Here is a 27,056-nt window from a genome sequence, read left to right on the forward strand (position 1 = left end):
GTTAGCCAGGGAGACAAGAAGAGAAAGGGTATTTGGGGCAAAGAGGACCTCTTCTCTTGACCTGGATAAGGCATACTTGCTGTTCAATATTCAGCTCAGTGTCTTGGACAAGAAGCTTTCCGTGTCAGTGTTATAACATAGCCCCCCCAAACTTTTTCACATTCTTCCATGGAAGGATGGAGTTTATGTCCTGTCCCCTTGAATCTGGGCTCTGTGACTGCTGGCCCAATAGAATACGGCAGAAGCGAACCGATGCTGGTTTCTCCCCCAGGCCTTAAGAAGCTGGCGCCTCAACTTCTTGTCCCTTGGTATGGTTGCTCTTGGGACCCAGTGATTACACTATGAAAAAGCCCAAACTGCGCTATGGAGAGGACTACACGAAGGAGAACTGACTGCCAGCAGCTATTTGCCAGACCTGTGAGTGAGCTCACTCAGAAGGGGATCTTCCAGCAGCCAGTCTACTTGTTCCAGGTGATATCACCAGGAGCCGAGACGAACAGTTCCCAGTGAACCGTGCCTGAATTGTAGATTCATGTGCAAAACAAGTGACTACTATTATTTTAAGGTGTTAAGTTTGGGTTGGTTTGTTATGTAGCCAAAGTCTACCAGGACACCTCCCCTGATCCTCCCCGTAAGGTATGCAGGAGGTGCCTCCTCTTCTGGGAGACCAAAGGACTCTGTATTCACCTGAATTATATCCCTTACCTCCTTGACTAGATCTCCCTGTCTTCCTTCTCCCCAAGTCCCACCACTATCAATTCCTCTTTGGGGCCAAGTAAGGCTCTTATCAGCCTTTGGATCCTCAAACCTCTTCACTGTTCTGTGGCAGATCCCACTTCTCAGTGGCTGTCCTTAAAAGTCACATTTAGAAATACACTCAAAAATATGTTTCTATGCGGGCTTCCCTGGTGGCGCAGTGGTTGAGAATCTGCCTGCCGATGCAGGGGACGCGGGTTCGGGTCCTGGTCTGGGAGGATCCCACATGCCGCGGAGCAACTGGGCCCGTGAGCCACAACTACTGAGCCTGCGCGTCTGGAGACTGTGCTCCGCAACAAGAGAGGCCACGATAGTGAGAGGCTCGCGCACCACGATGAAGAGTGGCCCCCGCTCGCTGCAACTAGAGAAAGCCCTAGCACAGAAACGAAGACCCAACAGAGCCATAAATAAATAAATAAATAAATAAAAATTAAAAAAAAATGTTTCTACTATGTGTATACATTGCATAAATTAAAAAAATTATTTTAGGCTATTGATGGGAAATGAATTTAGAGTTGTCTAATCAATCCAAGGGTGGCATCCCGACAGTGACAATTGTTTTCTACTCCAAAACAGAACATGTTAACACTTATCCATAGCAGGTAAAAATGCTATCTACACTCATTTCAGTTTTTAAAACTGCAATGTACAACAGTTTTCCAACCATTTGTGAAACTACTGTAAAAACTAAAAATAGAATTTATGGAATAAATCATTGGGAAGAATGCCTGGTCAAGCAGTTCATAAATATCCAGGTCTCATTCTATTTGGGGCCACAGCCTTGAATTGAATCCAATATTGAATTGTTGAATTGAGAGCAAAGGATTGAGGTGAAATGTGGTTGGCTCCTGAGAGCAAATGAAATGCTGCTTTCTGTAGAGAGTAACTTTTTCTATAACTCCCAAGGAATAATATATTGTAAAAGGTGTTGGAGATGAATAGAAATTAGAAAGATTGAAATCTTCAGAGAATTTAAGATTACATTCATAATACTAATAATATTGAATGGTCAACTTGCTAATAGACCTCTCAAGGATAACAATGGATGCAAGAAAAAACAAAAGTAACTTGTTGCTTTCTCACTACTAGGTTACAGACATTCTTCCATCCAGACTAATATGATCTCCAGTAGGGAATGATTTATTTCTCCCACATTCATGAAACTCTCTTTTATAACCAGGTGTAATGGCTTCTTTTACCTCTACGGGGAATGGCTGATTTATGCATAGACCTTTGTTCAATAACCTTTCTTTAAAGACTGATGTCGTTAAAAATGAAAAAAAAGTGAACTTTTTGACATTTTATTTTAATATAATTTAGGAAACCATTTAAACTGCAAATGGATCTCATGTGGAAAGAAAAATCATATGCTGATAACCTAAATTATTTTGAATACTATTAATCTTCGATTAATACCTGAAAGGTTTTCTTATCAGAATTATGAATGGCACAAGAGAGACACTTATGAAGTTCATTTTAAAAATAATCTGTAAATACAAGACTGGAGTTTCTTTTATTTGATCTCTCCAATCCACAATTTCAGAATTTTCCAACAGAAAGCGGGGCATTGCCTCTCATCATATAAAGGAATATCTTATTTATTTATTTATTTATTGCCTAGAAAGTCTGCCCTCAAAGATCCCTAACCCTCAAAAAAACCTCTGAGGTTGGAGGAACAGAGGAGGAGAAAATGATGTGAAATTCTTTGACTTTTTCTGTCGTCAAACTCTTCCTGACCTTTTCTATTCTTGTTTGGAGAAGAAGGCCTGAAATTATATAGATCTTGTCCAGGTTCTGATGGAGATCAAAGGAAGTGAGTGAATAGTCTCATACTTCTGGTTATCTTTACTGCTACTGCCTCACAGGATAAATGTAAAACAATTTTATTAATTTTATTAACATATCTATAAGCCATTGATGTGACTTCCAATGTTGGTCAGACCGTTTGAGAAAAATAAACTACTGTTACTGAAGTGTGTTTCAGGGAATCTCAATGTCTGGTGTCTGGTTGAAAGAGAAGGGTGGCAAGTCAACTGATTTCCCCCAAGGAGGTCATTATGAAAGGCAAAATACCTCTTTTTCATTTTCAGTGTAGTATGTTTATTCTCAAGAATGGGAGTATTAAGGTTTGTTTGTATCTGAAGACTTTGAAGAGCTTTTCAAACATGAGTCAATATTGACATTTAAGAACTAAAATCTACTGAAGATTATTAATCTTTTCTTGGTTAGAAAAGACAAAGCTTTAAAAAAAAATCAGTTTCAACACTCATGGTAGCCAATATTTCTGGCACGGTTTTATTAATTCATCCATTCCTTATTAAATAGTTTCTCACTCAACCCATATGAGGATTGTGCCCTTAAGCAGTCTATAGTGAAAGAAACAATACAAAAATTTACTTATAAAATTTATATGTTATACACCTGATGACAGTAATGACAATACTAGCTATGTTTACTGGTTGCTTACTACGTATCAAATACCGTTTTATGCACTTCACATATATCAATTCACATCACACTCACAACAGCCTGATGAGGTAGATGTTATCATTTCCCCTGATTTATAGCTGCCTAAACTGAGGGCAATTGAGAAATGTGTCCATGGTCAGTAAGCATCAGAATCATGAGTTAAACCCAGGCAGTCAGGCTTCAAAGCCCACGCTGTTAAATGCTATCCTCTCCAGCCCCTCTAAAACAATACAGAAAGCATTAAGTGTTATTTAAAGGGCAAAGAAATGCCTCTGGGAATTGAGAGGGAGCCGAGATGTCTTCTAGCTTGAGGGCTCAGGGAAAAAGGGAGGATTTGAATATGGCTTTCCTTGAAAATTAGGTTGCATCTGCGTAAACTGAGATGAGGAAAAGCATTCCCAAGAAAAGAAACAGGTCATCAAAGACACAAAAGTAAACTGGCTAGCTGTGCGTTTTAGTAGGAGTTAAGGGTGCATGGAGAGGAAAAATAAGAAATAAGATTGGAAATTGAGTTTGAGGGCCAATCCTGGAGGGCCAGGTGAAGGAGTCTGCAGAATATTCTGAAGGCTTTGAGAAGTCATAAAAGGTGTGTGAACAGAGGAGTCGTATATTTTTTCATTCATTTGATGAATATTTATTGGCACCTATCATGTGCTGGGCACTGTCTTGAGCCACGGGCATATACAAGAGAATAAAGTAGATGAAATCCCTGCTCCCATGGTATTTATAACATAGTTACAATCTTAGCTATGCTTTAGGAAGCTTAATTGAGATGGCAATCTGCGGGTTGGATTGGAGCAATGCAGTGGGCAGGAAGGAGTAGAGGAAGGTAGAGGTAAATAACAGCACGGATTAGAGTGGTGGTAAGTGGAGTGGAGAGAAAGGAATGGGTGCAAAAGATTAGGGACGTAAAATCGATAGACCTTAAAAATGAACTAGAAAGTAAGGCAAGTGAGAAGGTGATGTAGAAATGACTATTTGGTTTGAAATTTCTCTGACGGAAAAGATGGTGGTGTGATGAATGGCAGGACAGGAGATAGACTTGGTATTAAAGATATGGCCTATTTGGGTCGTATTGAGTTTATGATGTTCGTGAGACTTTGAGTAAGAAATGTCCCATTCATGGTAAGAAGTGTGGGATTGATACTAGAAAGAGATAAAAATCTTCAAATCACTGGATTAAAGGAGATGAACAAAAGGCTGTTTCTAGTCTAATGCCTAGCACATAACCGACACTTAGTAACTGCTGGTTGACTACTGAATAAAGAGAATGAGATTAATGAAGACAGAAAAGAGAGCCCAGAATAGGTCATCAGGTAAAGAAAGAAGAATGAGTAGTAACAGAGGTAGGAGAAAACTAGTAGAATATAGCAAGTCAAGAGATGAGAAATTTTCCAGAAGACTGTGGTGGACTACAATAACAAATTATGCATAGATTTCTAGGGCAACAGGACTTGATAAAAGCATCTGCATTTGGAAGTTACGGTGGTTTCATACAGAAGTGTTTCAGTTAAGAGGCAAATGTGGAAACAAGACTCAAAAATGTAAAGGAAAGAAGGATGTTTAGGAAGTAGGAATATTTTCAGTAATCAACAAATTCCTATGAAGTGAATGATGTGAAACTTGCTTTTGGTTATCTTGGGTCTTTGCCTGGAATGCTGAATCAGTTTAGAGTAATGGGTAGGATAGCAGGATTAGTTGAAGGTCAGAAGGTCAAACTTAGGTTCAAATACTGACTCCTCTCTGTATAGTTGTGTGACCTTAAAAGAAGTTACCTAAACTTTCAAAGCTTCAGATTTTTCATCTGTAAAAGGGGTAAGATCATGCCAAAAAAAAAAAAAAAAGGCGGGGGATTGTTACATCATGCAAGCAAAGCTCTTAGCACACTGCCCAGCACATAGTAATATTTTTTTTAATGTGAGATAGTATTATTATCTAGCCTAATAATTGGATAAATAAATAACTGAATTAAATGGTGATATTAATCCCAGAAAACTAAATATTTCTTTAATAGGCTTTTATTCTGAATTATTTCCCTCCTAATCTGGTATGATAAAACTCAACTTGATTTTCAAAGAAGTATTGATAGTAATAGCTAAATTACTGAAACTCTCTAATTGTACCCTCTTCTACTGAATATGGAAATAATAGTACCAACACCAGAGGTTTTCAGTGAGAATCAAATTAGAGAATTAAAGTAAAAATGCTTTGTCAATTATAAACAAGGAACAATTTAGTTATCATTATTCTCATTAATTAATATAACTTTAATCTATTGATTTTGAAGAGTATGATATTAAGTTTATATCTTTAGTTTGACTTTTGTCTAATGGTAATTCATAACATTAATAAGGATCTTTCACTTGAAGAAAGCTTTTTCAAAGTGCTTTAAATATTTATTACCTTATAAGAGCCTCACAAAAGTTCTGTGGGGAATAAAAGACAATCGTTATTAGGGGCTATCAAAATTGACTTTTCAGTATGCATAGTGTCTTCTTACCTATGTGAGCCTTTCTTTTAGTTTGTATATATAAAATTATAGAATCCAATGACTGAATTACAAAGTTATTCAACTTAGTGCTTCCCTTGTATCATTCCAGATAATAACTAACTTTAGTGGCAATATCCAAAAGAGTAGGTCCTAAAGTTTCGATACACTGAATTAACATGTTTATATATGAAAGAGACCATGGTAAGATGGCTTAGAGTGTTATAACCCTTATAATCAAGTGATTAAACTCATTGTATTATATTGAAGTTATTGTTTTCCACCACTGGATAAAAATAAATGGATTCTTATTTTCTATATTTAGTCTTCCCTGCTATAGGAGATAAAACACCAGTCTTGAACATTTTTCCTCATTGACTTTATTTCTACACTTCTAATTATTTTCACTGTTTCTTTTTTGGATTTTCTCTGTGATCTACAGGGATTCCAGGGTCCAAACTTGGAGCATAATAAACTACTGAATATAGTAAGATGACAAGCATGTGGCTCTTGAATCTATTCGAGTACTACAACCCATAGCATTGTGACTGTGTATGAACTTTTTACTGTAGAATAAAAGGTAAATAAAAATTTTCCATGTTTATATAAGAGAAGAAATTAATTCCCCTTATTGGAAAGAGTTTTTCAAGATCTTGGATAGATTACCTAAATACTTTTACTTTCTCCACAGTATGAATTTTACACCAAAGCTTTGCTAGTTCTGTGCCTTTTTTCATGGTTAAAACATTTAAGAGAGTCTCTAAAGCTATGTCCTTTGGAATAGCAGAAGATGGCATCATTAAGACCAATCCTATGCTACAGTAAGTAATATTTTAGTGACTTTTAGATATATTTCTGAATGGAGAAATTCAAGTAACAATGACATTGATTTCTGTGTAATATTATGTATTTCTACAGAGTCCATGTCGATGTCCTTCAGTTTTACATCTTTGACCTAGATCTTTCTCCAAATGTTAGATCCACATTCACAACTGCTTCAAGGGAGGTGATATTTTCACCTCTATTATTCATAGACACCTCAAAACCAGCCACATTCTTTTTTTTTTTTTTTTTGGTTATCCATTTATTTTTTTACTTCATTGATTTTTTTTAACATCTTTATTGCAGTATAATTGCTTTACATTGTTGTGTTAGTTTCTGCTGTATAACAATCAGCTATACTAATTTTTAATTTTTATTTTATGTTGGAATGTAGTTAATTAACAATGTTGTGATAGTTTCAGGTGTACAGCAAAGTGATTTGGTTATACATGTTCATGTGTCTATTATTCTTTTTCAAATTCTTTTCCCATTTAGGTTGTTATATAATATTGATCAGAGTTCCCTGTGCTACATAGTAGGTCCTTGTTGGTTATCCATTTTAAATATAGCAGTGTATACATGTCAATTCCAAACTCCCTAACTATCCCTTCCCTCCACTCTTCCCCCCTGGTAACCATAAGTTCATTCTCTAAGTTGGTGAGTCTGTTTCTGTTTTGTAAATAAGTTCATCTGTATCATTTCATTTTAGATTCTGCATATAAGCAATATTATACGATATTTCTCTTTCTCTGACTTACTTCACTCAGTATGACAGTCTCTAAGTCCATCCATGTTGCTGCAAATGGCATTCTTTCCTTCTTTTTAATGGCTGAGTAATATTCCATTGTATAATTGAAGAATAAAAACCATATGATCATCTCAGTAGATGCAGAAAAAGCTTCTGACAAAACTCAGCACCATTTATGATAAAAACTCTCCAGAAAGTGGGCATGGAGGGAACATACCTCAACATAATAAAGGCCATACACGATGAACCTACAGTTAACATCATACTCAATGGTGAAAAGCTGAAAGCATTTCCTTTAAGATCAGGAACAAGACAAGGATGTCCACTCTTGCCACTTTTATTCAACATAGTTTTGGAAGTCCTAGCCATGGCAATCAGAGAAGAAAAAGAAATAACGGGAATCCAAATTGAAAAAGAAGTTAAACTGTCACTGTTTGCAGATGACACGATACTATACATAGAAAATCCTAAAGCTACTACCAGAAAACTACTAGAGCTCATCAATGAATCTGGTAAAGCTGCAGGTTACAAAATTAACACACAGAAACCTGTTGCATTTTCTATACACTAACAACGAAAGATCAGAAAGAGAAATTAAGGAAACAATCCCATTTACCACTGCATCAAAAAGAATAAAATACCTAGGAATAAACCTATCTAAGGAGACAGAAGACCTGTACTCTGAAAACTCTAAGATGCTGATGAAAGAAATCGAAGATGACACAAACAGATGGAAAGACATACCATGTTCTTGGATTGGAAAAATCAATATTGTCAAAATGACTATACTACCCAAGGCAATCTACAGATTGAATGCAATCCCTATTAAATTACCAATGGCATTTTTCACAGAACTAAAACAAAAAAATCTTAAAATTTGTATGGCGACACAAAAGACCCTGGATAGCCAAAGCAATCTTGAGAAAGAAAAACCAGCCGCATTCTTGACTTCTCTTCCCATAACTATTTTTCCTCTTTAATTTTGCAACTCTGTAAGGCACCCAGTCATGCCAAATGATAAGCAGTCAGTGACTCCTCACTGTACCTCACATTCCCCCCTCACCTCTTCCTCCCATAATCTACATCACAATATTAGTTTTTCCCTCCAAATAGCTCACACATCTGTTTCCTTTGTTCAACCTCAACACCTTAATGATCATTTCTTGCTTGGAATATTACAGAAATAACTTTCTAACTTTTGTTCCTGGACAGGTCTCATATCCTTCCAATTCATTCTCCTCACAGCTACCAGAGTGATCTTTCAAAAACATAAGTTAGGTTATTCCATTTCCTTGCTTAAAAACATGCTGTGACTTCCCATAGACTACAGATAAAGTCCAAACTCTTAAAGATAGGCGGACAGAGGGAGGGAAAGACAGCTAACACATACTGAAGACTTTGAGTGCAACACTCTGCCCCTCTGGTGGGCATTCTACATGTATTCTATCATTTATTCCTCACAAAATCCTGTAAAGTATTATTTTCATTGTACAGAAGAATATAACTGAGACTTAGAGGTTAGGCAACAAGTGGTAAAATAAGTGGTCTTTCTGCTTACAAGGCTCATACTCTATCTACTATACCATGCTACCTTTCTACATAATTTAGCCCCAGCTGATCTTTCCAAACTCATTTCTTATAATAATCATACCCCACCCATAGAGAAGTACCTTTCGATTCCCGAACTACCCAACTGTCCAGGACTTTCAACATGCTGTTTCCTTCCCTTTTTAACTCTGTGTATCTAGCCAACTCCTAACACATTCTTATAACTTTCTCTGAACAGAGGTTCTCAACCTTGGCTGGACATGAGAAGCATGAACAGGACATGCTGTGATCAATCCAGTTTGAATCTCTGGGGGTAGAACCCAGAGATCAGCATTTAAAAAATCTCCTCCAATGTATAAGCAAGACTGAAAAACAGCGTTCTATGTGAGTTTCCTGGCCTCTCTGGCAAGCTTACCTTAATCACCTTCTGTTTTTACTAGATCCTGTCTAGCCCTCTACTGTAACACCCATCACACTACTATACAAATTTGTCTTAGCATAACTATCTTCACCTCTGGAATATAAGCATCCCAAGGGCAGAAATCATACTCTAAGGCAGAGGCTTTTGAACGTATGCTACACACTGATCCAGTATGTACACACACACACACACACACACACACACATATGCAAATAGTTGAAACCAAAGCTTCAGAAAATAATACCGACTCTTATTTAAGAGTGATGGACTCTTGTTATTTTCTATTCTATTAATTTTATTCCTTTCTGTTTAAAAAAATGTGGATTGATCCTCATTAAATTGATTACATAACCTAGTACTTTGAACTACGTTTGAAAAACATCTCTCTAATCATGTTCGTAATGCTAGTCCTAACACCACACTAGGCATCCAACAGGTATTTAATAAAGATTTGATGAATCAATCAAAGTTCTTAGGGAACATATATATATATGTTTTGTATATCAAAAATGGCAGGCAGACATCACTAGGCAAAAGAAAAACATCAAGGTAAACTTTCATAATCTTTAGACACCAAAGGAGAAAGATTAAAAAATACATACAAGACTCAATTCAAATTATAGCAACAAAAAGGAATACACAGAGGGTTTTCTTTTCTTAGAATCCGGGCTCTTCAGATTACCTCTCTCTTTTCAGATGCACCAAGAAATTTGACAATCCAATTTATTCAGGATACTAATTTTGCTACTGAGGTTGCATTCTTCCTTCTTCCTTTGGAATGAATCAGTGGGCCAAGATATATTGTGAGCAACACTGAAGAAGCTAAATTCCCCAATTTCAATAACATATTAGAAATTTAAGGTAGCTTAATCAATTTCCAGGTGTACTCTGATGTACAATTCAAAATTTATCAACCTTGTCTCTCTGGAAGTGTTTTGTTTAATAGAAGAGCATTTCTATAATGGGTGGGGGACGGTGGGAGGAGACATAGGTAAAACAAATGAAATGAGAGGAGGGAGTGAGTTGAGAGATATGGCCTGTGACGTGACCCAGATCACAGATGAGGGAATCTCAAATAGTAATTGCTCCATAGTCTCTCTTGCTGAGAAAAAGACCCTAATTATGCCACCTTTATGACCATCTCTCCCCAGCACATACCCAACCCCACACACCTTCTTTACAAGCTGGTATTACAATTATCTCTTGGGGGTGCTTAGCGAACCAGTTAAGATTGGTGAAATTCTTGTGAAACATTAGTAAACATGCAGAGTCTGCATGTTTAACTAACTATTTTCAGTTAGTTACCCACGGTTTTATGTTAGAACTTAGAACTGCGACCATCTTTATCAGTTCTCTGAGGCCTAAAGCAGGAAATGTTTTGGACACAGGAAGAATCTGATTCAATTATGAATATAGTTCTTCATTTTAAGAATAAATTTTCAAACTGTCACCTCTTAGGGCTCTATTACGGTACTCTATAAAAATATATTGGCTTTAAGATTCCAGTTATACTGTCAGAAATAACAATACTTATAAGAAAAAAATCTCCTCATCCTAAAGCACAAGGACAAATATAATGATCTTGCTTTTAGTAAGGAAAATAAATAACATTTTTTTTCTAATATAAGGAAGAAACTTTAGTGGCTTTCAGAGTGGAATTAATCAGGTTAATTCCATTCAGGAAGCATATACTTCATAATACATGTATGCTTATCAAACCCAGGAATTGTAATTATTGCTGGGAGAAGTAAACATCCTATGAAGTGGATGATAAGCAGTGATATTCAGGACTCTCCATATATAGAAAAACCGACTGACAGTCACAGAGAAAAACCCATTTTCTGACCCCCTGTCTCCATTCAGCAGCATTTGTATAAAGTAAAACATCACTGCTTTTGGGTGGACAGATATACTGAAATCTGTTGGGAGAGCCGCTGCTCTGGCTAGGCATTTGGAGTTTCCTTTTTTAATATGTAAGAACTATTCTTGCTATACAGCATGAATCAAACAATGAATATAATGCTACCAGCTTCTGCAAACGAAGTGAAAGGCATACAGTTACACTTTATTCCCTCACACATATTACAGAACATTCCTTTTGTTCAAAATTTAAAAAAAGTCATCTTCGGAGGGAAAAAAAGCAAACACTTCGATTTAGCTGAAATACTGAAACTGCATGTAATCTCTGAAGGTATGTGGTTTTATTTACTTTCAAGCTTGGCATTTCTATTTGTTGCTTTTAAACCCCAGTATCTTGATTCAATTCTATCAGTTGAAATGTGCCATTAACAATAATCAATAGTTTCAGTAGTTTAGAGTTTTTACCATGACATCTTCTAATCTTTCATCAAAAGACCATCATTCAGCCATCTAACTGAAAATCAGAGCTGGCTATAAATGTCATTCCTATCCATAAAATGTAGTTTCAACCTCAGGCAACTGGAATTTATAGAAGACACAATATTAACTGAGAGGGAATGAGAAATTGTCTCTTTTAAAATAACATTGGAATCTTAGTTAGTCCTACTACAGTTAAGGGGAAAATGATATGTCTAAGGTTTTCAGGAACTCTAAGGGAGTTTTATATGGCTTTTAAGAGTAAATACATTTTTATGAGTAATATAGAATAAGCTAAGAAAGTTTCCTCGGCATAATTTCCAACTATTTTTGAAAGAGATCAGAAATCTAAACACAAAATGTACTTTATTCTCCATTCTTCCATAGTAAACATAGTTAGGAAACACTGCAGTTTTTTTCTTTAATGATTCAGAATCTTGCAGTTTCTCATGATGAGAAGTTTATATATGAATTTTCATTGTATAAGTACTATAGATATAAATATAAAAAGTATAGGAGATAGATGGATGTATCCTTGTTTTGCCCTCAACAAGACATCCATCAATTTAAGAAATATTTTATTAAGTCCCTATTATAAAATTGAGTCACTGGATTTATTTTTAAAAGGAATCTGCTTAAAAAATCCACTTAAAGTTTTACTCTTTATCTACCATAGCTGAGGGGAGTATGAGAATCCACATATTTAAAATTCTAAGGTGGCTTTATGGGCATGGACAAGGAGAAATAAAATTTTACTTATGAAATATCATAAATCAAATATGTTACAGCAGCACATTTTCTAACTGTTTATCTAAGAGTGACCAAAAAACGCACTTTACACTGCATTTACATTCACAAGCCGTGGGAGATATCCGGGAAGATAAAGTCAGGTATTGTTCTAAACAAACTACCTCCAAATGATCAAACTAACTCAACACACATTGTGGGGGAGCAAGTGGGGTCCGAGGATAATGATAAAGCAAGAATGAGGAATCCAAGAAGCTCTAAATTGCCACTGTCATCTACTCTACATACAAGAGCATCCAAGTAGATCAAATGTCCTATCGAAACAGAAGAAAAGAAGGAGAACAACAAGGAGGGGAGGAGATGAAACTTTGCTTAATATGATTTGATTTTGGAATTATTTTTCAACCTAGGATATACTATCCCTTTTTTCATCATAATTTTAAAACATTAAAAAACTGAAGTTAGTCCTAAGAATGGATCATATTATTCTAACACTCCAAATTTTCTTCGCGGTACTAGTAAAGTTCTTATATCGAGTCAGAAAACTCAACTATACATAACAAAACTCCATTGTAGGTCAGGAAAATTATGTCAGGTCCGGAAAGTAGGCATCAGGAGCCTTCCTGAACTACAGAATAAGATTCTCACCAAGACCTCATGTAAACAAAACTACCTGAAACTTCTGTTTTCACTGTTTATGCCTATGAAATTTTATAGCAATAATTCTTTTTTCTAGGAAAAAACAATTGTCGAAAATTGCGTGATCATTAACTATGACAAATTTAGCCATCTCATTTTTATTTTCACAGATCATGTTAGGAAGAAAGCTACAAAATGCCAGATTAACATTTCAAAACTTACTGGAAAGTAATGAAGGGAAACTGATTCAGTTAGCAACGCTAAATAAAACAGACAATTCATACAGATGCTTTCCATGTAAACTATTAAATAAACACTCAAAAATGGCAACTTTTTCTAATTTAATAAGCCAATCCCTAATTTATTTCTCTGAGCAAAGTTTCTTCTTATCAAAGCTCTAGCTTTATGGGCAAGTTTTTCCTGGTCAAAAACACACACTATTTAGAAGACTGGGGTATTAAATGAAATAATAAATGATTTTTCCTTTTTCCTCTGTCTCTCTTCTTCTAGCCCAAACGCTTAAATACATAAGGCCATGTAAAACAACTATTTTATTTCATCCACAGCGTATCAATTACAAGGACAAATGCTGAGAATTCTTCAACTGGATTCACAAGAGGGATAAAGTAGAAATGCTTGACTTACTTGCCATTGTTTCATCAGCTCTCTTACTCCCTTGGAGTCTTCTAGGAGCCTTTCCTTATGGGTGGCATCCTGCAGGACGTTGGCAGTTGTTTCGGCTTCCGTAAGCCAGGCAAGAAACTTCTCCAGGTCCAGGGGGAACTGTTGCAGTAATCGATGAGTTTCTTCCAAAGCAGTCTCTCGCTCACTCACTCTGCAAAAGAACAAATGTCCAGATGCAATTCTCCTCAAACATCAGAAAGGTGCACCCAGTGAATCCCACGAAAAGAGCAAAGTCCAAGGGATTAAATTGTAATATATGAACAAAGGGGTGAGTTGTTGCTAAAACTCCTCTTCAAAGCATCAACCACTATAAGAGCGTGTGTGTGTGTGTGTGTGTGTGTGTGTGTGTGTGTGTGTGTGTGTGTGTGTATTTGGACTTTTAGACTTTTGAAGGTTCGTATATGAATTTTCCAAAAAAAATTTTTTTTAAGCCTTTTAGTTTCTGCTGGTCAATTTTGAAAGCTTATTTTAATATGCTGCAAAAGTTTAAGCTAATCTTTACAGGTAAAACCCTAAAATCTATACCATGCTTATCTTTGATGTCACCTGAGGCAGGAAATCATGATTAGATAGGCCAGGAGAAATGCAAACCTAGAACAGAAAGTTGAACACTGGAGGAAGAAAGAGAAGGGGACTGGAGAACAAAAGAGAACAAAAAGACTAAGAAGTAGGAAAACCATGTATTTCATAGAAACTATTGTACAAAATGTAATTTTGCATAACACTATCATGTTCTAATTGTGTTAGCTTTAATTTTCATTACCTGATGGTCATACAACTGAGAATATTTTTCCAAAAGAAAAATTTTATGTGTAATGGAAAAAGTGGAGCCTAAAATCCAGACAGATCTGGGTTCAAATCCCAATATCCTCTACCAAGTGTGTGATATGGCAAGTTACTTAACCTCTCTGATTTCTCATCTGCAATACATATTGCTGTGATGAGAGCGAAAATACAACAATGTGTGTAAAGCTGAGTGCCTCACACATTATGTAGTCACATATTATAGTTGCTCAAAAATGTTACTTCCCTCTGCCCACATCCCATTCTCATTTCTCTAATCTTTTAGACGGAATGAACCAAATTCCCTAATGACACAAAAGTCTAAAAAAAAGTTATTCATATTTTCTGACAATATATATAATGCATGTATTGTGGATACACACACATATGCCCTCAGCAAACATCTACATAATAATAGCTTGGGAAGGAAAATTGCCTGAGGCAGTAACAGTCCCATCTGAAAAAGATTCAGGTAAATTTTGTCTGCAGTGAGGAAATTAGTACTCTATTTACATGCCATATTTGCCTTCTATTATTACACAAACACTCTCTGGGATTAAACATAAGCTAAAAATGGATTTAAAAAAAAAACTGAACACTTGAATATGATACACACTGCTTGTTAAGATGTGATTGTCAATAATTATGCAAAACTGCAATTTATTTCAGCAGCAACTTTATCATGGGATGTGCAAACCAGGCAATAAACAAGTCCTGCCAAGCCAGCGGCGGCAAAGCCCCCGGAAGAGCTGTTTATTCATCACGGGTGAGGTGTTTGCTGAGCACACAGTCCTCCACAGTGCAGTTTCGATGCTCATCCTGGATAAAAGTCTTCTGTCTGCATTAACTGGCAGAGGGTAGAATAGGTTTATGAGGATGCAGCTATTGGAAAAAAGGAAGCATTGCACTAAGCTATTTATCAACTCCTAAATAAACTTGAATACTGCACAGCTGAAAGGTAGCTTGGTGTTCTGGTTGGGCAAACCAGTTAAACCTCGTGGAGTTCAAGGGCTGACCTGAACTGCTGGCTCCCTGCTTATTTAGTTTCCAGGCAAATTATCAACACAGGGAGAAATATCAAAATATCGTTATTTGCTTATTTATTTATCTTTTTATTTAAGATGATTTAAAAATTCAGAACCATTGCAACAACACTGAGAATCTTTCTGTTATAATCTGTCATGAAACGTACAAATGTACAGGTTGAAGCATGTGTAATTGCTAACGTTTGACCATTTCTGACCTACAAAAGGGGCAATTTCATCCGGTTCAGCCTAATATTTTAGGTTGGCTCGTGCACTGGAAATCACTAAGATTTACTCCACCACCAGCTCCAAATCTGGCATAGAAATAAGCTGTCACATTGCAGAAGACAAATGCAGGGTTAGACACTGATGTATATTCTAACATACTCCAAATTCACACAAAATAAAAGAGCAGTGTGAAACTGCCTCATGGCAGAGGGAAGCTTGGAGAATTCGATACTGTGCATTTTATTATCAGCTTCATCATCATATGAGCTGCACCTGATGCATCTTAGCTCCTCTATCCTTAAAGAGAAACACCACTTACCCTCTGCTTCCAGAGAAAGTAACTAGTAAATAACTTTCTGAACTGTGATGCACATAAATCAGATGAAAGGGTTCTACCGAGACAATGAGATTTCCAGCCAAATCCTACCAGTGAGTTTGCTGCTTTGTAAATTAGGCCCTTAGAGAAGAGCAGTAACTCTTTCAGGACCGTAAGGCACTGTTTTCCTAAACGATACCCTCGTGGTCTGAAATATTGACAACATCAGGCTGAATATTTTCTAATTTGGAAATACGTTAAAAAAATTCAATGGCAGCAATAGCAGAAAATCTCTTTGATCAGAGGTGAGATTGTTATTTCCTGCTTGTGTGGGAGACTTAAGGCTGCATCCTTTCTCCTGCGATCAATCTATGTACACTGAATTCTTAAACTTTGTGCCAAGTCTAGACTAGAAATGAGTCAAGGGTACTTGTATGCCATATTTGTGCATTCCAAATAGCTCTGACTATATGCCATACTTTAGAATTTTCCGTAACCATATGGCTTTAAATGGCTTATGATAAAATAAAAATGTAGAAATAATAAGATTCATAAAGAAACAAAAAAAAATTGGCCTAGAACAAAACTAAAGATCTGGAACATAGATTATTTTTTTTTAATTCCCCTATCCAGATTATCAAATTATAGACCCTGGAGAAAATTTGGCTGAACTTTAAAAGTAAGAATGACCAGATATCATAAAATAGTAATAATGCTTTACAAATATAATCTACTGCATTGGTTAAGTACTTTTTATATAAAAATTTTAATTATCAGCAATTCAGCTTTATAATGCTTTATAATGCACAAAAATAGCTGAGAATTTGATGGAGTGTGGATATATATTCATTGTAGGAAAAGAAAGAAAAGTGCAGGAAAGTTTATGCCTCTGAATCCTGGCCTTCATTTTGGAGCACAAATTTATCTATTTGTTACTTTACCATAAGCAGCATCATTGAAACACATCATTGAAACACATAGAAACCTACCCAGAGGGAACCCACACATGCAAAGATATTCTCTCACCCTAACTATAGTAGAAAGATCTAGCCGGTCTTTGCTTCAACACAAAAAAAATCCATTTTCAACGCAAATTTGCTGGTTTTCTGTTCACCGACATATGCATTAATGAGGTTTTCATCCCCTCTCTCCTGAGGTCTGGTACTAAATTACTCAAACTCTCCACAGTTAATTGGAAACCACGACCTAAATGTTCCCAAAGTATTGCTGATTAGTTCTCAGAAAACTCATTCCTATCTTTCGTCACCCCAGACAACGCAGGATGACTTTTTAACATGTGCAGAAGCAACACACTTGCACGAAGAAATAGATTAGTCCCCTAAAGATAAACCACAGCTTTGAAGCTATCTATTTAAACTTTCTTCAATGCTACAGACATTTTCGTAAAAAAATATATCACCTGAACTTTATCTTTGGATAGTAAGAGAATATAGGTATTATCAGTCATGTAAGGAATTTTAAAATATACGTTCCATCTTTTATTTTTTTACTCTATGGACATTTTTAAAATTGAGATTTGCACAATATATCATTAGAGAAATAACCGTAATTATACACTTTTCCTAAAAGCATTGGGATATTTCTGAAAAGAAAATGTTAGGAGACAGCAGTAAAAATGTACTTTGTACTATTCTTTGCATTACTCACTTCACTTGACTTGTGTTTCAGGCATTTATCACTGAGAAAAATAAATTGATAAAAAATATACAAAATATTATGAACAAGTGCAGTATTCAAGATACTGCCTTGGATGTTAACAAAGAGATTAACATTCTTTAGTCTAAGATCTGTGTTGTATATTTTTCTCCTGATACAATACCTTAAGGTACTATTTGGAGAAGTTTAAAAATAATGTCGGGAGTAATTGATTACATTTGGTTTGGTTCACATACAGAGACTCAAAATATTATTTTGGATATTTACAGAACTGTAAAAAACCTTTAGAAAAAATGTACAGTTATACTACCGTCCGGATGAATACAAACTTAGATTAGGGTTGGGTTTATAATTGGACACAATTTCTACTCTAAATAAATTCTCTCTGATTTGTATAATGAGAATCTTTAAGTTGGTTTTGGTCACTTGTAGTGTTAATCTCTTTAAAAGATATATTTTCCTAATTGTTGATAAGCTAGACTGAGTAGCTTTCTTCTCTTCTAAAGGATATATGAAAACTAGGAGAGAAACCAATGAAAAAGATCATCTCCTGGAAGTCTCATAAGACTGTGCAGTCAAACAAATACGCATTCCCATCCTCCATAACTTAGAAAAAAATAAAGAGAACAGTAGATTGTTAGATGCTGTTATATAATATTCAGAAGACAGCAAGGCAGGTTGGTTCAATTTTCTAAGATCAAAAGGCAAACGTATAGCAGATTCCCTTTAAAAGGAAACAAGTGGCTAAAAACATATCAACTGATTATATGAACTTACAGTAGAGGTCTCTCAATGGAATTTAGAAATACGAACGATTTCATAATTCCTGATATGAACTTCAAGTTATAGTCTCTAAATAGTTGTGACTTTTATTACTCAATTCCTCATTCAGCACTCTTGTGGTTAATAATGCACTTTTGAGAGTCCTTTAAATTCAACATTTATTGTTATAGAATTTTGCACTAAAACAATGCTCTTCAGTTTTCAAGCTCTTCTGTATATCTTCTCCTTTGATATGTTAAACAACTTGTTGAGGTTAATGGGGTAGGTTGTTATTATCATCAACATTTTATAGCTGAGAAACCTGACTTTCAGAGAGGCTGGGCAGTTTCCAACGTAAGTGGCTCTAGTCCACTGTGACATTATCTCTTAAGGTAGACTTGCCAATCTCCCTGTGAGGTAAACATAATGGATATTAATATAGTACTATTCTCAAAAGCGCCTCATTTGCTGTGATTATTATAAGAATTAGGATTATGGTGTATATTTGTGTGAAGACAAAAATTATTATTCCTTTGCTTATAATCTTCAGCTGCCACCTAAGAGACCTATTAAAATGAATACTGCACTTTGGACTTGAAGTAGGCTTGAGGATTTTATTTTAAAAGAGGGCATTACAGTTAGGAATAAAATATTTTTATTCTTATGAAATAATAGAAAATTATAGTTGAGAAGGTTGTGGCCTTCTCATAATGGTAATTGATGTTTGCTAATGATACCAAGATAATCCGGAAATCTATATCTTTTGAGAAATGTTTTACACTAAAATTATCTAACAAGAAAACCAAACCTTCATATGTTTCTTTCCTAGAAATATTACAGTAACATAGATACATTTTAATAAGACTGGTTGAGAAATGAATTAATCGCTCAAAGTGACTCTGTCTTGGTAGACGCTAAAAGAATTGCCCTTTTAATTTTCAATCCCTTTTAATGACTCAGATATGATTTATAAGACTTGTAGGATTACAAATAACTTGAGCTAATTAAAACTAATGATCAAAATAAAGATTTAAAGTTTCCTGCTTTCTTACTTTTAATTACTATGGGGAGAACCTACATTTAAAAGAACTAGATAATGTGAAATATACTGATGGCCTTCTATAAAATCAAGTCAAATTTACGAAGAAGAGTGAAAAATTAAGGATTTATTTTTTCAGTTAAAACTACAACACTAAAGGAATAAATCTGAGGGCTACACGTACTTTCAAAAATCCTCTTACTTATGAATGCATCGCTTATAAAAGGCTCTATATCTTCATTATCGTCATCAGCAGCAGCAGCTATCATCATCAACTTACTGTAAATTCCTTGAGGACAAGGATTCACACCACAGTTCCTGGCATTTAACAGACACTCAATACATTAAATTAAAATGAAATAGGCACAGCTTCTAAAAATGAGAAGGTCACAATCCCTTGTTTCTAAAACACTCATAAATTAGAATTATTTCTTGATGCAAGTTTACTGAATAATAATTTATATTGTATAGAATTTTAAAGTTTATACCTTGCTTTCTCATACACTAGTTCAGTTGAACCTCACAGTAACTTGTAGATATCCTCTTGTTTGTTACAGAGAATTGACTGCATAATAGACTATTACTCAGTTATAACTAAGATGTTTAAAAATGAGAATAAGCAATCCTGTGATCAAAATTATGTTTTGCTTTGTAGAAGTGTGGATATTAAATCTTTGGAGCTTATATCTTTCATCAAGTTTTGTACTAGCAGTTAAAGTGAAATGGTGGACTATTTCACTGGGCAACATGTCACATTTAATTGTCAATGACTGAATTTCTGCTACTCCTACACGAAAACAATACCTTTTTTGAAAAAAGAAATTAAATGTACTCCTGCAAAGAATGCTAATTCAATGAATTTTTAGGTGCATTGCAAAAACAGAGGGCAAAGCAAACAATAAGTTCTGTCAAAATGAATCCATCGGATTGGCAGATTTTCTGATAGACTGTAAGTTTGATCCCGGTCCGGAGATAGCATGTACCAAAAGGGCCTTAAAAGTCATCCTATCCAGGCACCCATTTGGCTCTGTCAGCCAACATATTCCTCCCCTCCCTGCTTTGCATCACCCGTAGATTGGAATAGACACCCTCTCTGTAGCTCCACTCATGTTATGTCCAAAAAAAAACCAATAAGGGAATTCCCTGGCGGTCCAGTGGTTGGGACTCCATGCTTTCACTGCCGAGGGCCTGGGTTCAATCAATCCCTGGTTGGGGAACTAAGATCCTGCAAGCCATGTGGAGTGGCCAATAACATAACATAAAACATAACGGAAGTGTTCATCTATTAAAAAAAAATTTAGTATGTCAGGGATGAGAATAGAACGTTGTGGCATAGCACCAGAGATCTTCCTTCGTCACTTGACACTGATCTTTTTTTTTTTTTATCTTAGTTCCCCGACCAGGGATTGAACCCGGGCCCCCACCCCACCCCACCCGCAATGAAAGCGCTGAGTCCTAACCACTGGACCGCCAGGGAGCTCCTGACACTGGTCTATTAATCAACATTCTTTGTGTAAAAGCATGCAATGGTTGTTAAACCACCCAGTTTACCTTGCATCTAGCAGGATTTCTCCAACTTAGTCATAGGAATATAATGAAAGACCTTGTCAAATGTCCTGATGAAATGTAAATACACTGTTGCATTTTGCTTACCTACCATTCTAAAAATTCTTCAGTGAAAAAAATTATTTTTGCCTCAACCATATAGATAAGTTTTTTTAAAAAAAAATCTCTGTTTATGTGTATATGTGTGTTTGTTTTACTAAATTACCTGATTAGTCTCTGCAAGAAATGGGTTCATATTTCTCTCACAGCCTCCATCGAAGAAGCATTCATGATTTTACATGTTTTTGGTAGCTACAATAATATCTCCTGTGATTTTAATATAGAATTCGACTGCATTTGTCAACATCTAGTTAGAAGGCAATTAATATAGCTATGAAAGGAATGTCATCATCACCCTTTTGTAGAGACCAGGGCATTTAATAAAGATGGTGGAAATAGATTATAACTGCAGTGATAATCACAGAATTTTTAAAGACTGTGCTAAACAATCCAGCAGATGTTAAATGTTTGCTCATTTCATTCAGTCTTATAAAATGGCAACTGGATCACCAAGAAAGAAAAGGTTAGGTTTTCAGAGAAAAATGTTATTTCATTAATTGATAGATCAGTTCTCGTTGGGGAAAAAATATTTAAACAAATCTTATAGACAACACAACAGAGGCTTTCTGGAAATTGAGGGAGAATTTTGACTAACAGGGTGCTTGAAGAGTGCCACTGGTATTCCGTGGGGAGGGGCTGGAGATGATAGACTCCACATACAACAAAACACTGTTCCAAGTCCCATAATACTTTTGAATGTCCCACTAGATAAGCCCGTAGGGCGAAACCCTGTTTATAAACACCTGAACCTAGAACTTAACTCAATTTTACATACAAATATAAAAGACTTTTGTCAAGATTTTAATACACACTGAATTTTTCATAAATGCAACTAACTGCCATGAAAATCCAAGGAAAATTTTACATTGTGTTATTAAGAATCTTGTCAAAACTTGTTTAGCATTTTGGAAAATTACACTATGGATGGCCAATGCCACTCACAGTATTTGAGTCCCGGTACCACACACTGGTGTCACCCCACATTTGTTGATATTGCATTCACAGTATAATCAACTAGAACCTTCATTTGTGTTCTAGTTTGATCCTGATTGAATCATTACATACTGAAATACATATTATTGTATTATAAATGACTCGCATTTCTCTTTAAAATTAAAGTCAGTGCACCCTTTTTAAAAAATGTGCCTGTAGGTAGGGTATATTATCTACAAATTTTACTTTATGACAGTAAAGAAGGTGTTACAAAGTATTTGTTATAAGAAAGAAAGGGGTTGGCATTGGATCTGAGGAGGTTGAAAACCACTGATTCAGAGCTACAGGGAAATTTCAAGATGAGAACATTATACTGAAAATAAATAGAATTTTTAAAGGAGAGAATGAGGATATTTTCCCTCTGTGCATCCAACCCCTGATCCTTACAGCTCCACAGAGAACAGAACTGTATTTTTAAAATTGCTCACGTTTACAGCCAGCTGTGACTACCAGTGAAGCAGAGGTCTACTTCATATACGAACCTGAATTAAAAACAGCCAGGCCTTTAGTCAGTTCAGAGCGCACATTCTTGATTACATTTGACACAATAATCATCATCATATCTTAAGACTCAAATCAGCCTGACAGTGCTCGACTCAGGGCTGCTTCTCCCAATTAGCTGAAAATTGCAGCCCAACTCATCTTCTAGGGAATAAGTTTACATTTACAATTTTGCTGTGGTGAATAGGCAACGAACATGATGGAAAGAGCAAATCAACTTTCTAACTTCTACAATAACTATTTTAAGTTCACTAACTCTAGTAAACCTGTTTTGACAGGAATGAAAAAGTATAGGCGTTTTGTTATTATTTTTTAAAATATACACAAAGTTTAAGATAGCTAGAGTTTGGACTAGAAAGGGGGACATAAACACACACTGTGAATATTTTTAAAAATTATTTTCCCCCCCAAAATATTTTCCAAATGAGAGCTTTCGGAAGGGACAGTCTTTTATGTAAAAGATATATTAAAATAATTTGCAAGTAATAGATAGGTCCTTATTATTTCGAAATGAAAAGTTACTAGATATCAGGGTCCTATAGAATGAATTTACAATAAGATGCTAACAAAAGAACATTGTTATTGTGATACAAGTGTTATTCTACATATCTGGTTCAAAATCATTTCTCTTCTATATTTCTAGGGGAAAAATAATCAAGGAGATTTTTGTGCATTTTATTTCCTCAATTATGATACTTTTTGACCTGAATCAAGGCAGTTTGCATATGCTATGGAAAAAAATGAACAATAGCAAGGTAGTCTCACTTCATGGCAGCATTTCAGATGGCTGTGCTGAAGATCTGCTCAGAGGAACAATGCCCTGATGTGCCATTTTCTAAGTGGATAACAGCTCAGAGTCAGAAGACAGAAATATACAGATGAGACAAAGAAGAGGCTAAAAAAGTGAAAAAAAGAAATGCTGAGAAGCAGAAGAATTGGAAAAGCAAGAAGATGCTGGAGGGGTGTGAGACAAGGATTTTCTACAGCCATTGGGGATGGGGGAATACATGGGCAGGAATAGGAATATACGACCTGACCAAGCGTGTGAGACCCATGGGAAGCAACTGCCGAAAATAATGGAGAAACCATGGAGGCTGAAGTGGAGATCAAAAGGAATAGGGAGGGAGGCAAAATTGGGGACAGGATCACATAAGAAGTGATAGAAATAATAAATAAGAGAGTAGGCACAGCAAAGGCAATGCTTCTTCGAGTTTTATTTTTCCCAAACATCCGTATTCACCCAAAGCTGAGCATTTCTTCCAAGACACCACGTTATGAATATCCTTAATTTTATGGATATCCCTAAAGAAGAAATATTTATTTTTTTTATAGTACAGCTATATTTATGTGGGAATTAGGATGGATTTTTAAAGAGTAGTTTTTGATGCAAGTTTTAATCATCATGTAGGAAATAAGTCAAGGCTGAATAAATGAATGTTCATCTATTATATATATTCATTTATTATATGTATGCTATATATAACATCATCTAAATTAATTTTCCCCCAAATTTTTATGATGTGAATTATTGAGAAAAGATAGTGCTAATGCTTCTCGGTGAATTAATTGATGTCTTTCTCCTCTAAGATTAGCCAACAATCTGATTATTGTAAGCAACATTTCCATAGGCTCTGTTCTCCTTTGGAAAACAAAGTTCACATTTTCTGTTGTTAGAGTAATTAAATCTTTGAAGAGTTTGTTTTAGACCTTTAGAAAAAAAAACTCCTCATGTAAGCCAACATTCTTTAAAATTATCTAGAAAAAAGTATACATTCACATTTTTAAAAACAACACCACCCACTGCTATGAGTATCATGAGGTTAATATATATACACAGTAAAGTTTGGCAAAAATAATCAGAAATAAGCCTTAGCAATGAAATCCACATATTTAATTTTACTCTGTCATTACCTCAGAGTGTTTTTCCAAATTCTAGCAACCCGAATCATAAGGAAATGGAATTAGAAATCCTTTGAGTGACTACTTCTTATATTATGGATACCATGTTGTAAAGCATCTGGCTCATTCTAGTACTGGCATGATTTCTCAAAATTAAAAAAAAATGCTCTTTATATTTTGTCATTTAAATAAGCCACTTAGTGATTAATCAACTGATTTGCTATAGCTGGTTTCAAGGTATATGCTAGTGACAATACTGACAACGGCACGACACTTTAAAACTCCACACAAGTAGATTACTCAACAATTTGGTCACTTTCCTATTCAGGTTCTGTCAGGTAAGTGTAGCTATGAATTGCTTTTGCTCGCCATAGAATGGGAGTTAAATTTTTTTTATCCAATTCTTATTTTGCTCGATGAGTCCTGTGAGCGCAAAGAAATAAAAGTTACCATATCTGGGGCTTCCCTGGTGGCGCAGTGGTTAAGAATCCGCCTACCCATGCAGAGGACACGGGTTCCATCCCTGGTCCGGGAAGATCCCACATGCCGCAGGGCAACTAAGCCCGTGTGCCACAACTACTGAGCCTGCGCTCTAGGGCCCGCGAGCCACAACTACTGAAGCCCTCGGGCTTAGAGCCTGGGCTCTGCAACAAGGGAAGCCACCGCAATGAGAAGTCCGTGCACTGCAACGAAGACCCAACACAGCCAAAAATAAATAAATAAAATAAATAAATAATAAAAAAAGATGACAGAGGTATTAACATTAAAAAAAAAAGTTACCATATCAAAATCCGTGCAAGGGGAGAGGCCAGTTTACAGGACTGACAATGAATGAGGTGGCACATCTAGGAAAGCTGAATGCCATTCAGAATGACCATGCTGCTGAGTTTCATCTATCTGTTCACTTGGTGTCAGTGAAATTGTTGAAGTGAATTTCAAAAATTTTACAGTGATGACTTAGAAATCACTGGCTCCCCAAGCAACTTTCTAAAGTTGAGCTCAGCTCTTCCATTTCCCTGCTGGAATGGCAGAAGACACCGTGAGTTTACTGCTACTCCCCACCCTCCTTAGAGACCACTGTGTGTGTCACTAGTGCACCTTCCTTCTTCAATAAGTGTTGTCAGTAGAAACAAACAATTTGTGGATAAACTGTTTTTTTCTTTTTCCCTTTCTTAGTTACAACATTTGTACCATTATGTAACTACATTCTAGGACTAATTTAATAATTAGTTTATCATTAAGTAGTTTGAGTTCTTAGAGAAAAAAATGACAGTTTCTAGAGGTAAAGGTCTAGCTAATCATATACACTGTAAAATTCGAGTGTTTTTGATAGGCACATACATATCTGATTTTTCATTTGAAAATATGAATTTCATAATTTTCCCCATCTGATCATGCCTTGCCTGGAGCATATTTTAAAGTAGCTCTGAAAACTTGCAATGTGTGACATAATTATTTTAATCTTCATAAAAAATGATGTGATAAAAATAAAAGTATTGGTGTAGCCTTGGTGCTAGAACTAAAAATACTGCATATATGTTTTGTGGAATATGTACTCAAATGATACAATAATAGTATTAAGGATACATTTAAGAAGTCTTGGTTATTAACCCAGTGCAAGTAAATTTACAATTCTATAGTTTCCCTCATTAAATTATAACAGTATTGACAATTCTTCCTATATATGTTAGAAGGAATAAAAGTTAATATTAATAGAATGTTATGTCTCTTCTTTGAGAAAAAGATGATATTATTATACTTTCCTAGCATATGTATTCATAAACATAAATACAAGGGGAATTTTGTTCAGCGTCCTCAACACCCATTGCAGTACCTGAAAAAGAGTGAGCGCTTAATTTTTACCAAAGCAATTAATCAGAAAATGAAAAATATATGTTCATATCAGTCTTTTCACCTTAGATACTTTCATTATGTAATAATGACACTAGTACACATGTAACTGTCACTATTTGAGTCTTTTTCTTTCAAAGTTAGAATCATTAGGCTCTACCAGCTAACCCATTTCAAAAGCAAAATTTGGCAAAACTTTGGAATAGAGATGAAGAAAATGGAGAGAAACTTGCTTTTCCAAGAAGAATGGCAGATATTTGCTTAGATGCCCTCTTGGAGCCAGTCACAAGGATGCTGGCAAAAGCAGAAAAGAGTTAATAGAACTATTTACATGTATGTATGTATGCATTAGAACTCTTTGAAGAATTGAAAAGTAACAAGTCAGCCTACGTGAGAAAATTCTCAAAGAATCAGAGAACCCAAGATCATATAAATGATACTTCAGTGTAAACATAAGGAAAAGAAAAAGAAGATTTTCTTCTTTTTCTTCAAATACAAGAATTTCTGTGTCAGAATTGTCACAAAGCTGGGGTTTTGAGCTTGGGAAAGTCATAGACTCTCTGTGTCTCAGTATCCTTTCCTGAGTTATGAATATTTTGATAATGAAATTGGCAACACATTCAGTTAACTCAGACATGTAAAATGTTATATTCATTTG

General features: G+C 35.5%; 1 protein-coding gene across 1 annotated transcript in view; it reads right to left on the reverse strand.

Moving 5' to 3' along the window:
• The window catches only part of LOC118889001 (dystrophin), a 1,535,792-nt gene that overhangs the window by 321,264 nt on the left and 1,187,472 nt on the right, over positions 1-27,056 (reverse strand). Inside the window, exon 51 of the mRNA XM_036840547.1 lies at positions 13,621-13,810. Within this exon, the coding sequence (XP_036696442.1) occupies positions 13,621-13,810 (190 nt within the window). The remainder of the gene's footprint in view (positions 1-13,620; positions 13,811-27,056) is intronic.

Source organism: Balaenoptera musculus, chromosome X (genome assembly GCF_009873245.2).
Source record: "Balaenoptera musculus isolate JJ_BM4_2016_0621 chromosome X, mBalMus1.pri.v3, whole genome shotgun sequence".
Lineage (NCBI taxonomy): Eukaryota > Metazoa > Chordata > Mammalia > Artiodactyla > Balaenopteridae > Balaenoptera > Balaenoptera musculus.